At 42.3% G+C, this 12,958-nt stretch overlaps 1 protein-coding gene across 1 annotated transcript in view; it reads right to left on the reverse strand.

Annotated features, from left to right (window-relative positions):
• Window positions 1-12,958, reverse strand: part of dip2ba (disco-interacting protein 2 homolog Ba) — a 45,992-nt gene that overhangs the window by 9,734 nt on the left and 23,300 nt on the right. Inside the window, exons 2-24 of the mRNA XM_017305654.1 lie at window positions 11,111-11,182; window positions 8,649-8,804; window positions 8,407-8,532; window positions 7,007-7,243; window positions 6,784-6,912; window positions 6,416-6,427; window positions 5,954-6,073; window positions 5,526-5,723; window positions 5,150-5,241; window positions 4,958-5,068; window positions 4,712-4,835; window positions 4,474-4,583; window positions 4,263-4,365; window positions 4,084-4,148; window positions 3,903-3,996; window positions 3,464-3,583; window positions 3,242-3,356; window positions 2,841-2,980; window positions 2,594-2,730; window positions 2,148-2,228; window positions 1,447-1,574; window positions 1,147-1,261; window positions 82-324 (exon numbers count right to left, since the gene is read on the reverse strand). Of these exons, the coding sequence (XP_017161143.1) occupies window positions 82-324; window positions 1,147-1,261; window positions 1,447-1,574; window positions 2,148-2,228; window positions 2,594-2,730; window positions 2,841-2,980; window positions 3,242-3,356; window positions 3,464-3,583; window positions 3,903-3,996; window positions 4,084-4,148; window positions 4,263-4,365; window positions 4,474-4,583; window positions 4,712-4,835; window positions 4,958-5,068; window positions 5,150-5,241; window positions 5,526-5,723; window positions 5,954-6,073; window positions 6,416-6,427; window positions 6,784-6,912; window positions 7,007-7,243; window positions 8,407-8,532; window positions 8,649-8,804; window positions 11,111-11,182 (2,828 nt within the window). The remainder of the gene's footprint in view (window positions 1-81; window positions 325-1,146; window positions 1,262-1,446; window positions 1,575-2,147; window positions 2,229-2,593; window positions 2,731-2,840; window positions 2,981-3,241; window positions 3,357-3,463; window positions 3,584-3,902; window positions 3,997-4,083; window positions 4,149-4,262; window positions 4,366-4,473; window positions 4,584-4,711; window positions 4,836-4,957; window positions 5,069-5,149; window positions 5,242-5,525; window positions 5,724-5,953; window positions 6,074-6,415; window positions 6,428-6,783; window positions 6,913-7,006; window positions 7,244-8,406; window positions 8,533-8,648; window positions 8,805-11,110; window positions 11,183-12,958) is intronic.

The raw sequence follows: 12,958 nt of genomic DNA on the forward strand, positions 1-12,958 counted from the left end.
TATATATATATAACAGAACTGAATCAAAACGACTGGAATGGATCAGGACTGAACATGCTAATATTATTATCTATTAGTCACAGTGCCATACAGATTACAGGCTGTAACAGATGAAGGCTCACCCGGCTGTTTCTGTCGAGGCTTGGGCATGTTTGTTACACACGTATGCGGACACATGAGGATGTTGCAGGGATGCAGGTTACCGTCCAGGAAACTCTGCTTGGTTTCACAGATGTGGATTCCTCCTAGCGGAGTCTTTGGGAGGGTGTTGGCTGGCACAAGAGCGAGGCAGTAAAGGCCAACCTGATGGATGCCGTCGATGGCCTGCAGGATACAAAATTAACATATTTAATGTTATATTCCCTTAAGAAGGGTATAAAAATAATACAAAAAAATTGGAAGTTGATGCTTAAATGACTTATTAATGATTATTATTTTTGCTAAAACTTTAGTTTTAGTAACAAAAGTAATCTTTTGTTACTGAAACAAAAGATTAAAAAGTGTGAAATAAAAAAAAATCAAGACAGAAGGAATTTGCAAGGGAGCAAACATCATCTCCCAGCTCTGTAGTTCCTATAGAGGATGAACTTGAATTGGAAATGCTCAAAGTTGTAGCCATATGTAGTACCGTATTTTCCGCACTATAAGGCGCACCTAAAAACCTTCAATTTCCCCAAAGCCGACAGTGCGCCTTATAATCCAGTGCGCCTTATATATGGGCCAATATTGAGCCACAACAGGTCTAGCAACTACGGTAAGCAGCCGCCGACTTCATTTTCCCCCGAAGAAGAAGTGCGCTGTGCATGCTGGGATAGTTGTCAGAACGCTCGTTTGATAATAAAGTTTGATAATAAATTTAAAGCCGGAAGGGGGAGGGGCGGGGGAAGAGAGATAGACTGTGGCGGCAGCGTGTCGGTTGGTCTGTGTTACCCAGAAAGCAGTTGGGCACAATATCACAACACCAACATCGTGAGTGAAACAATGACTGGGGCAGACTACTATATAAAGCACTCGGGGACCACTTCTTTACAAATGTGGATGTGTAATAATAGAGTACGGAACATATTGGCAACCCAAACTGAAGGGTCTGTTCTATGCGCCTTATAATGCGGTGTGCCTTATAGTGCGGAAAATACGGTAAATTACCTGCAGTACTCGACTCATCCACTGAAAGCTGTCCTCCTCACTGGCGTCAGGTCTCTGCTCTGCCACGATCACTATCCTCTCATCATAAAACACTGTCACTGAGAACACAGCAATCCTGAGTGGATGACACCAAAACATACCTTTAGCCATCACTTGCTGACATGAAAACAACCTGGTAGCAATTAAAAGCGTAATTTGCAGGATCAACATGTTCTTTTGAGAGAACTGCACAGGAAGACACGAACGGCGACTGTCCTCCGTGGCTCTCAAGCAGCAGCAGAAGCGGCAGCAGAGTCGTACCTCCCCCTGTAAACTGTTTTGACGGGCTCCACTGCCAGCGCGGTGGCCACCAGGTCGTCAGCATTGTGGCGTCGCCCACTCACCATCAGGAGTCCCTCGATCTTCCCTACAACAAACACAAGACTCCCCTGAGGAGGAAAGGGAAGAAAATTCACAGTTTTAACCAGGACTTCATTCCTCCTAACATGGAGGTGTAAAAATCATCTTAATGAGTGAGAAGGTGCGAAACTAAGTCCAATTACTTCCCAAAAACACAGATTAGCACTTGGATCTAGTGCGATAAACAGGGAATTGCAGTACTATTTTATGTATAATGGGAAAGAATGTAACAACAAGTTGTCCTATCTGACCATATTTGCCATAACGTCCTTTGAAAACAGTAGATAATATAACGTCTCTGTAGTAACAATGACATAAATGAGACATTTAGAACAAGGTTACTTCAAATCAAATTATATTATGTTATTTACACTGCGCCTCTTCAGCAGATCCCTGTCTACTTCTGCTAATCAACTTCATATCCTCATCAAGCTTAGAGAAATGTCAGGTTTCTTTTAAAAGTGAATGGAGGAGGTGGGGATCTTTAGTTTTTATTGGTGTGACTCTCGCTGCAATTAAAAATCTTTTTTTTTTCTTTTCTTTTACTTTGAGACGTTTAAGAGCTTTTCTTTCCCTCCAACAGAGAAACTCCTGCTCCTTACCGGTCCCACAAATCCCAGTAAACCAGTCCGAGCGAAGGGGATTTCTCCTATGGGCGCTCCGGCCTGGTTGACGGGGATAACCTGCAGAGAAAACGCCAGAAAGACTCTAGAGTTAACATTTGAGTACAGTAAAAGTAATAAAGTAACTATTAAAAGATGGAGAAAATACTTGTAGAATGCTTCTTGTTAATATGTTACACATCATATATTAGTCTAATGAGCTCATGATGTCTGTGACTCTTTTAAATTGATGATTTTAGCAAGACAATATTTGCAATGACATTTGTTAGTTTAGCACTGATCACAGCCTCATTTTTTATAATTTACATCCACCTGTGATCTGCTCTTTGGTAAGAAAACTGAAGACTGACATGCTGGATGTTTTAAGAATAAAATACAGAGGCAACAAGTTTATAAGCAAAAATAAACATTGGACTCTGAAAGACCTCAAATGTGTTCTTGGTGACACCAGGAAGGCCGTAGTACATCGTTCCTCCAGCCCGAGAGTTGATCACTATCTCTCCAATCTCATCCGTCTTGCACAGCTGCGGCGACCCGTCTGGCTTCACTATGCACATCAAAGCTGGAACAGACGACACAATGCCAATGTTGGGATTGAATATGTTTAGAATCTACGTGTGCGAGAAAGAAAACGGTTAAAACGCAGAGTAAAATCCAGCCTCAGGGGTTCACCTCCGGGCATAATGTGGCCGACGTCTTGCACAGTCAGAGCCGAGTTCTTGTCCTCCGTGTTGACCCTGATGACGCCGTGGCTCAGCCCACCCATGGACAGGATGGCCCTGGCTGGGAGAGGAGCTCCACGGGCGCCAGGTCTACAGAGAAGATGGGAATAAAAAAAGGAAATAAAAATGATGCATAGAACACATACTCGAAATGTTTCACTGGATGCTTTCTCCAAAATTAAGCCAAGATTAATCTCAGATGATCTCAAAACTAAGCAAGTCTACTTTCAAACATATTTTTGAAGTAACTCCATTCACGCAGTGATAATAGTTATTCGTCCGGCAACTTTTGAAGAATAATTTGATCTTTTTAGGGCTACCGGATCAGATTCAGCACGTTGATGTTCGTACCTGCGTATGGCCACGGTCAGAGCCTCGGGGGACGTGGCACACGGACAGATGACCTCCGGCCTCAGGCCGTGAGACTGGAACACATTCAGGAAGGCATCGCACGACGAGACGGACCCTGACAGCGAACGACGGGGGACAGCATCAACAAAACATCGCCTGAAACTGCCACGTTGCTGATTTTGAATTGCTACAAAGAGACTGCACTCAGGGGAAGTCACTCACATGGATTTGCCCCGTCAGCCACTATTAGCATTCGTATAGAAGACAGGTTGATGTCTTTCTGATCCTTGTGGGCCATCATGGCCCAGTGAAGGTCCCTGCACTTCACCAAGGCAACACGTGCTACAAGATGAAGACAGAAGGAGTAAAAATAATAAACCTGTGAGCAATTAGGCAAATATTTGTCAGGCAAGGTTTTCTTGGCCCTAGTGGCCTTTATTTGACAGTGAGTGGACAGGAAAATAGGTAATGAGGGAGTGGAAAGACACTCAGCAAAGGTCAACAGGTCGCATGCTTTACCCCTATGCCACCGCCACACTCAATATTTGTCGATTTTGAAACCATTACATCCAAATCGCTTTAAAAAGATGCATAAAAACTACAAAACTGAACAAACATGAAAGCCGACACTGAAAGTATGAACTAAAAAAACACTCTGAACCTTTGTGGATGTGCACCCTCTGCACCCAGGACATGGGACAGGCTTTCATGACGGCATACGGCACAGTGATGGTGTGAATTCTGTTCATAACACTCTGCAAGACAAAACAAACGCACACCGTCAGTTTTTATTATTTGTCCCACTGCGAAGGTGAAAAACATCCCAGATGCACCAGCCTCACCGTTAGGACGCCGTGCCACATGCCCATGTCCTTCTTGCAGTCCAACACGTTGACCAGCGTCTCCCCTGTGTTGGAAAAGTCATGTTTTAGCTTCAGATTTTGATGGTGATACAAATAAATAAATAAATAAATTTTAAAAAAGCAGGAGAGAGTGAATTTTCACATGTTGCAGTTCTAACCTTCACAGTAGTTACAGGCCTGAGTCAGGGCTTGACAGTGTGTCAGCATGGCGATCTTGGAAACGGCAACTCCCATCACCGTTCCCTCCTTACTCGCTTTATACTGTCACAGAAGGAAACAGGTGAACAAATGTCAGCACCAGTTAACCACAACTTTTAAGTGATGGTCTTAATTAAGCAGAATTAAGCCGTTTTCCTGCTCTTAGATCACCTCTATGTAGGCTGTGTCCGTGTTGGCGGTGGGAATGTGAGGCTGCCAGTCTTTGGATGGTTTGGTCAGGTACTTTGTGTCGGTGACGACCCATTTCATTCTCGGCCATCCTGGGAAAAACATCCCAAAAAACGAGCGTCAGAAAATAAAGCACTTGCTGATAGAAAGAAAAGTTAAAGTGTGTATCGTTGAAGTCTTAATCGGACAATTACGACTTTCGAATTTTGAGCTTGCTGACCTTTGAACTGGACGATCTCCCCATTCGGGGTCTTGGGCAGCCCTTTGAGGCACACCTCACTGGTCAGCGCCAAACTCACACCACAGCTGCCCAACAGGAAGCCAATCTGCTGGCTGCCTGCGTCCTACACAGGGAATGAAAAAAACATTTTCAGACGCACATACTGCTAAACTGAGGGACTCGACACATCTAAAATAACTACGGCTCTTGAGGGTAGTTTATTTAAGCATCTGCATAAATAGTTACCTGACGTGACAGTGGCACCTCGATGGGGACAGGAATGACCTCAGCTAGCAGGCAGCCGTAGAAAGCCACCCAGAACATCGCAGGGTCGCTGTTTGGATACACCAGCGCCACCTGGGAGCCAGAAAAATGTCTCATTTCTATGCTCCTTATAGACTTCAACACAGTACAGATGAGTCTCTGATCAACTCTTACCCGATCACCAGTTTGTAGGACAGGCTCAGTCTTCGTCCCCAGTTTGTTCAGCAGAGTATAAGCCAGCTTTAAACTGCGACTCCATAGTTTGCCTGAGGGAGAATGCCCTTTTATTATTGGAGAAAGTGAAAAAGGCGCCGTAGCTGCACACTGCATGAACTGCACTGTAGGTGCACAAGTCTTTATACTCCTTCAAATATATATATATATATATTTTTTACCATTGCGTTAAGGTAAATCGACAAACAACCAGTTTATATACAAGTAATAAATATCAAATTTGGATAAAGTTGACCAAAAAAAACCACGTCAACGTGGGTTTGGGGAGAAAAATTGAACAAATAAATAACTTAAAGTTTCTATAGTCAACACTCACCATATGTGAGTGTATAGAGGGGTTTGCCAGTGATGTCCAGGGCAGTGAGGGCAGGGCTCTTGGCCTGCGTGGCCCCCCATCGGGCCAAGGCGGCCTGCAGGGCGGGAGGCCAGTTGCTGACCACTCCAAGAGGCTCTCCCTTCACTGGGATGATTTGACGCCCCTCGGGCTTCGGGGTGTTGGGATCTGGCCTTGGAACTGGACATGAAGGAGGGGAGAATAGTAAGAAAACATTTATTAAAATGAATATGTGCCAACTACCAGCTAAAGACGTGTTTATTAGCTCGGCATGAACATTCACCGTGTTCATGCTTGACTTAAAACTTAAGACATTCAGAACAGAACGACACCTCCAACAAATTGTACACTTTTTTAAAACCACCTTTGACAATCCAAGCAATGTTCCTCTGTTCCCTGACTGGACTCACCTTCAACTATTTCCTCTGAGTCGTCGAGGAAGAATTCGCTGAGCGGCGGCCGTTTGGGCCGTTTAAGAGTGTTCAACAGCTGCTGGATCTTGGTGGACACCCGGCTGCTGACCGGCACGCCTGGACAAACACCAAGAATCAGTTAGGAACCCAGGCAAACAGCCGGGGATGGAAACAAGCATGCAGTTCTGCCCCATCTACTTTATCTCTCACGCAGGCAGAACGCTACGATCTAGCACAGTCAGCGTCAGAATCAGCAGCAGGAAGGATTCGAAAGGGAAGAAGGAGACATAGAGATTGGACGATTTTTTTTTTAAAATTTTTTTTAGGAGAAACCAAATACAGGAAGTTCTCTACTTCTAAACCTAAGACACCAGACAAACATGGAAAAAGATGCTGGAAAGCAAGCTGGTCGGGGCCTCGTCAGCATCCCTCCCCTTCCCCGGGTTTGTTGTATATTACCTTTTCTTTTTCCTTTTTTTAAATCAAAGGCAAGACAGGGACAGGATTAATGGACCCAAAAGAAAGAACACAAAACATCTGTCATTAGCACCATTCACCACACTGTGAAATCATTTTGCCTCCGAGTTTAGATCTTTTTTTTTTCTTTTTTTTTTTTTTTACATTCATTTAGAACCTCTTTGTCAAAGTATTACAGGAAGAAATCACTCCTCTATTACAATTACAACATGACAATAACAAATCCCACCAATAGCAAATCCCACAAATTAAAAGAAGAAACAGACGACAGTAAACCCAGGTTCCGGATTTGACCCCATTCGAGTCCCTTGACGGGCATTTCGTACAGATCCTGGCATGTGTGAGTGTACCGTCAGCTGTATCCAGCATGCTGGAGCGGCTCTGACCGCGGCTCATGCCCCTGATGGCTGGAGGAAGGTCCACTCTGGATCCTCTCTCCTGTGGAGTGGAGGAGGTCACGTCTGGGGGGACGCTGTTTTCTATCGGTGGAGATCACGGAAAGCATCACTGACGAAACCTGATCAAACGTTTTTTAACCATGAAATCGTCGCCGTCTCCGCGGCTGAGGTGTACCTATGCGCGTGTGGGCCAGGACGTCGGCCAGCACCGAGGCCCCGGGCTGAAGCTGGGGCTGAGGCTGAGTCTTGGGCTCTCCATGGGAGAGGGTGGAGGAAGCAGACGAGGAAGTGGAAGAGCTTTGGACGGAGCGATTGATCCAGTAATCGGGGCTCTGGAGGGTCTGGGCGAGCACGGCGCTGAGAGCCGCCTTTCTGCGCAGCGAGCCTTCATCCTCTGATGCAGAGGATGTATCTGAGAACAAGAAAAATTAGATAAAAAAACTGCAGTCTTTTATTTTTAGATTCTCTTTTAATGGTTGTTTTTGACTTTTTTTTCTTTTCTTTTTTTTTTACAAAAAATCTGCATTGTTTGTATCTCTGTTCAGCTTGCCCAAGTAAATCATTTGCAGAACCACCATTTTACATACAAGCCTATCAGCTTTGTGCATCTAGAGATGAAAACCTCTGTCCGTTCTTCTTTACAAGGTGGCTCAAACTTTGACTGGATAGATAACATTTATTTTTAAGCCTTGCCACAGGATCTTAACTGGATTAATACCTGGGCTTGCCGGGCCTTCCTAACTCATGAACATGCTCGGATCTGAACCACTCCAATGTAGTTATGAATGTTTACGTTTGTCCTGAACCCCAGTCACTAGTCTTGTCCATACCCCAACAGATTTTCTTACAGCTCCATATTTGGCTCCATCCATTTCCTCCAAAGTCCAGCAGGAACGGTGTTTTCACTGCGATGTGTTGTTTTTCCACCACATGTGTCATTTTGCATGTAGATCAAAAAATTTGAAGTTGTTTCATGTGACCAGAGCAAGTCATTGCATGCAATTCCTGCATCTTCAGCAAGGCTCTAATAAAACTGAAAATAGGATTTCCTAATTTCAACAATGGCTTCCTTCTGCTCACTCTTTCACAGAGGATAGATATAAAATAAAGTTAAAGGATCAGGAATTGGGGTGAGGCAACTGGTCAAATATATCAGGTATTTCTGACTGTTGCTTAAGTGTTTTGTTTCTTCTTAATTTTCACTATAAATCATGTTAACTTCTTATATAGCTTTGTTGCCCAACGAATGAGGCTTCTTTCTTGGTGCTTATGGAGTCTCACCTACCCTCATTCACCTAAACACACACTGCTGAAGCTGTAGGCCCAGCGCTTCTCCAATAATCCATCATCTCAGTTTGAATCTTACTTCAGAATAAGTTGAGTTCACGAGTTCCTTAAAAGTAGTAGCATCCTGTGGGTTAACACATCCGTCTGGTCAGTAATCCCAAATATCTGACTTTGTGTTCCTTTTAGCTCCTCGCGCTTACATTTTTGTTCATCTGTGGTCTAACTGGCTAATCAGCCAACGTATTTTTTTAAGCTGCTACATCCAAACAAAGAGGCATTTAATCTTACCTGGAGGTGTGCAGTTATCTATGGGAGACTGGACGAAGTATGAGCGTCTCTTGGTCGGCATGGGCAGCGCCATCTTCTCCTCTCTGTGTTTAGCCAGAGCCGCCTGCACAGCTTCTGTGTGGATGTCTAAGCAGAGAGAATACACAGAGCGAGACATTAAGACAAAACGGTGCATTAACGGCCTCAATTGTGCTTGACGGTGTTTTGCAGAGTTTGCGAGGCAACAGTAGTGAGCTTTGCACCTGATCTGTAGCGCTCATCTCTGGCCCCTCCACTGCGATGTGCACGATGGTGTCTAGAGGCTGAGGAGGTGGAGGGGCCCGGGGCCTCAGGACTTGGGCTGGGGTTGGCACTGTGGCTTGGGGAAGGCTGGACGTCTGGCAGAGAAAGGTCCGCTTCTAGAAAACATAGGTAAGTAAGTAAATATGAGAGAGTGAAGGATTTATTTCTCTTGATTCTTGTGAATTATGGACATAAATAATTATTTTTTAAAATAAATAGAAATAAAAATTGAACCAAATGACTTGAGACCGATCATCATGAGCCCTGATTAAACTAAAACAACTCTGAATGACCTTTGACTAATAACACGTTACATTTATCAAGTATAGTCAAATATTTCCTTCCCCAAACATATGAGCAGTTTGGGGAAAAGTACAACAAATATATTTAATATATTTAATATATATTAAATATATTTAAGTGAAATATAGGCTATTTTTTGTAAGTAGGACTTCTGGTGGTTTTTGAAGATACTTTCATTTAAATAAAAGGCCTAAATAAACTGTGAATAAAAGCTCATAGGCAAAGGGACTTAAACATTTAGATCAAAGAAACTTGATTATAGATTTGTTTGATAAAAGTTAAAAGTATGTTAAATATAACAGTTTTCAGCATGTCACTCGAATGCCTTTTTGTGTTAATTTATTTGTATTTATATTATTTCATGTATTTTATTAGAAATGTATTGAAATAATTTACTTTCATTTGTTTAAATTGGTTTTATTACCTAGATTTATGTATGGTAATTTTTTTAATATACCAGTATTAGAAAATTACAAATTTAACACTTAATTTTAGACCTGGTATTGAACATCTGGGTATATTTAAGACTTAAATTACATTTAAGAATTTAAATATAAAATATTTTCTTGCTCCAGACCCTAAAATTGAACATTTGCGAACTAAAAAAGCCATGTGAAAAAAAACAACAAAACAAAATCTGCAAAAGTACAAAAGGCAAATGAATGAAGTCACCCTTGCAGCACACAGACAGGATGCACACCCACTTTGCATAATACCATGGCAACATGTAAGCAACAAAAACACAGCATCGATAGCGATGCAGTTTATACTTAAATGGAGTAGATGCAATATAGACTGTATAGTTTGAGAATAAAATAATTCTTGAGAGACATCTTGTGCAAAACAAAGTTAATTCTCAGGCAAACAAGGCTTTCTATTATTTGCACTGACATTAAACTCGTACTGTAAAACCACACAACAGAACGCAACGGTCACTTTAAGAAATATGCTTCAAGCACTAGAGCACTCAAATTTAGATTCATATAGGTCTTCCCGTTGCCTTTGGGCATGAATATTCAGCAAGAATGAGGTGGCAGCAAGAGCTAAATGAGGCCAAGGATGAACTAAAAACAAAAGCGAGTTCAGTGTTTCTTTTTAAACATGAGATAGCTTACAATGAAGCATCAAAAAAGGAAATTTTTTCCATGCTACTGCTAATGTGGTGCAATTCGTCCTGAGGAAACGACACCCTTTTGAGCAGCAGCTAATAAAAGACATTCAGCAGATCGGATTTCGTACAGTGAGACTCGTATAAGCAAGTCTCACTGTAGCGTAAGGAAACTATGATAAAAACCAACTTGAGATAAGTGGCTAAAATGTTGTGAACCATCAACAATGGCAGCATGATTAGGGCGGCGGTCTGTGACACATATCATGGACTCCACAGCGGCTTTTAATAACCGGCATAGGAATGAGCAGTGTTTTAAAACATAAAATGCTGGCTTTTCTATGTATCATCATGTGACATCTGCAAACAATTTCCACATCTGAATGAAATCAATAGTACAGAGAAGCAAAACAATGTCACCAGGAAGCAAACTATGTGGGTTTTTCTTCCTTGATGTGGTGTGTTTCTTTGTTGAAAAAACTGTCTTTTTTAACCACAACTTACAAATAAATCTACATGCTTATAAAAACTTTATAAACTTGTTTTGTTTTGAGTCCCTAGAGAAACTTCATTTAGTAGAAACAAAGACAAAAAGAAATGCTGATTTGACTGAAGAGCTTCCTGCTCTTCTTAGGCTGCCTGATGTTCATATTAAAAACGCATCTTCACTTTTGGACACTAGAGGGCCACAGAAACCCAGAAATTCCTTTGGACTAAAGGAGAACATACTTAAAAGACACAAAAAAAGATTATTGTTTTATAAATCAACTCAACATGAAAAACAAAACAGGTTGCTTTACGTAAAACATACGTCACGTTTTAAGTAAACTACCGTAATGTTTTAACCTTTCAATTTGGGGAAATGAGTACTTGATGAGTTCACTTTGATGCAGTTACATAAAGTTTTTGCCTCAAAAATAGCAAAGAGGTCATAACAAGACTTTAGAGGAAGGACATCTCAGATCTAACATGAGGAATAATCGCAGAGAAAGAATGAAGAACCGGTCTTACTTGGCAGCTGAGGGATGTAGGAGGCCAGCAACTTGGCTCTTTTCTTTTCATAGCCCTTCTGTGTGATGTCACCTAGGAGAGAGGACAGCAACATCACACCGTCATGTTAGTCATAATCATCACGCAAACACCAGACAACTGCGCACACAGGCCACTCCTCTGACACACACACACATACACACACACACACAGCGATTTTGCTTTAGCTAACACATTCAAGCAGCTGAGTCATTTTATTAATCCTCTTTGAAGCAAATCTTCTGAACTCCACATGTTGCCAGCTAAGTCTAATTACAGCTACACAAAGAGATAACACCATTGTGAGGCTCTCCATTAGCCGCTATGAACAAACATGATAAGAAAATGATCAGCTCCTCCAGGCAACGAAACCCAACCGTGATTCCAGAAGGTAGACGAGAACGATGACAGACCCGGGAGACTTGGAGAAAACGGAGCAAAACCTAGACACTGAGAAAGCGTCATTGGCCCAGAAGGAGAAATGACTAAATCTGATCTTAACCAGATTTAGTCTTAATAATCCAAGACCCACCTGGTTATGTTTATAACAACACCCTTCTATGCCAAGAGTTAGCTGTCTTCAGCTCTTACAGGATGCAAGAAAATACTTCAAAATGTTGGCTGGTAAACTTAGTCTTCCAGCTGGAGAGACGGCAAGACTCAAAGTACAGCAAAACGATGCTGTTTTCTATTTAAACTATCAGCCTCTTTGTCATGGAACATGCTGGATTTATGATGCCTTCCAGTTAAATTGGAAGTCAAAATCCAGAGTTGGGAATGACATCTCACCCAAGTTAACAGCGTTCCAGCTAAAGTAGTCGGAGAAGTTGGGACTACAATATGGAGGTACCTTTTACCTTCCCTCTGACCCAAACCCGGGTGTGAAGAATCACAACAACAACAAAAAATCCGGCAACACAGATGATTGGGAAATAAACTGTGTAGAGATGTCAATAATATCACCATGAGATCTTAAATGGTCATCTATTCGTTGGCAGCCTTTTGGAAACTTCAAGAGGTAAAGAAAGGGTCTGCATTCTCTTGAGTCTTCAAACAGAAAGATTATAAGCTGATGTTCAGTAACACTGATCGTGCTAATCGCTAATATAAGACAACTTATTTAGTCGAATGGAAAACATAAAAACAAAATATGATATATAAAACAAGGTAGTTAACTAATAAGGAACTCTATGCAAAGCTTCCACCGAGTCATGCTAAAGATGACCTAAAATGTCAACTCTAACCAGTTTGCCTTAATATACGGCAGCAACTGGTTTCTGTCTCTCATACACACACGACATGGCTTTCCTCCTAATATAAATGGTTAAAAATTGTAACAAGAGACCTCAAGTTCTATAATGCTGTTCCTCTATGTGAGTCGTTTTTTGGATATCATCCGAAATTTCTCGATTGTGCATCTCCGCCACAAAATTAGTGCATGTGAGGGAGTATCACAAACCAATTTGGTCATTTATCTCTTCCAGCACTCTCTCCTCCCTCATTCGGCCTTGGACTGTGCAAGATTCTCACAGCTGACTCAATCTGGTAGACAGCAAGAGAGGCATGACAGAGTCCACCTCTCTGGTACCCCAAAACACACAGCTTGCTTGTGCAGCAAACATGCAGGCAAACACGCCCTGCCCTGTTAACCAACACAAACCCCTCTAGGACAGACAAACAATCCCAATCCTCCAATCCCTACACTGCTGTTCTCCTCCTTTTGTCTTTAGCTATACAAGGTGTCCCAATCCTCTGACACCTACTCCACAATGACTGGAGACCCTCATCCGCCTGCTGAGAGGGGAAAGATTTTTCTCACCAGTCTCCAGA

This window comes from Poecilia reticulata, linkage group LG7 (genome assembly GCF_000633615.1).
Source record: "Poecilia reticulata strain Guanapo linkage group LG7, Guppy_female_1.0+MT, whole genome shotgun sequence".
In the NCBI taxonomy this organism is placed as follows: domain Eukaryota; kingdom Metazoa; phylum Chordata; class Actinopteri; order Cyprinodontiformes; family Poeciliidae; genus Poecilia; species Poecilia reticulata.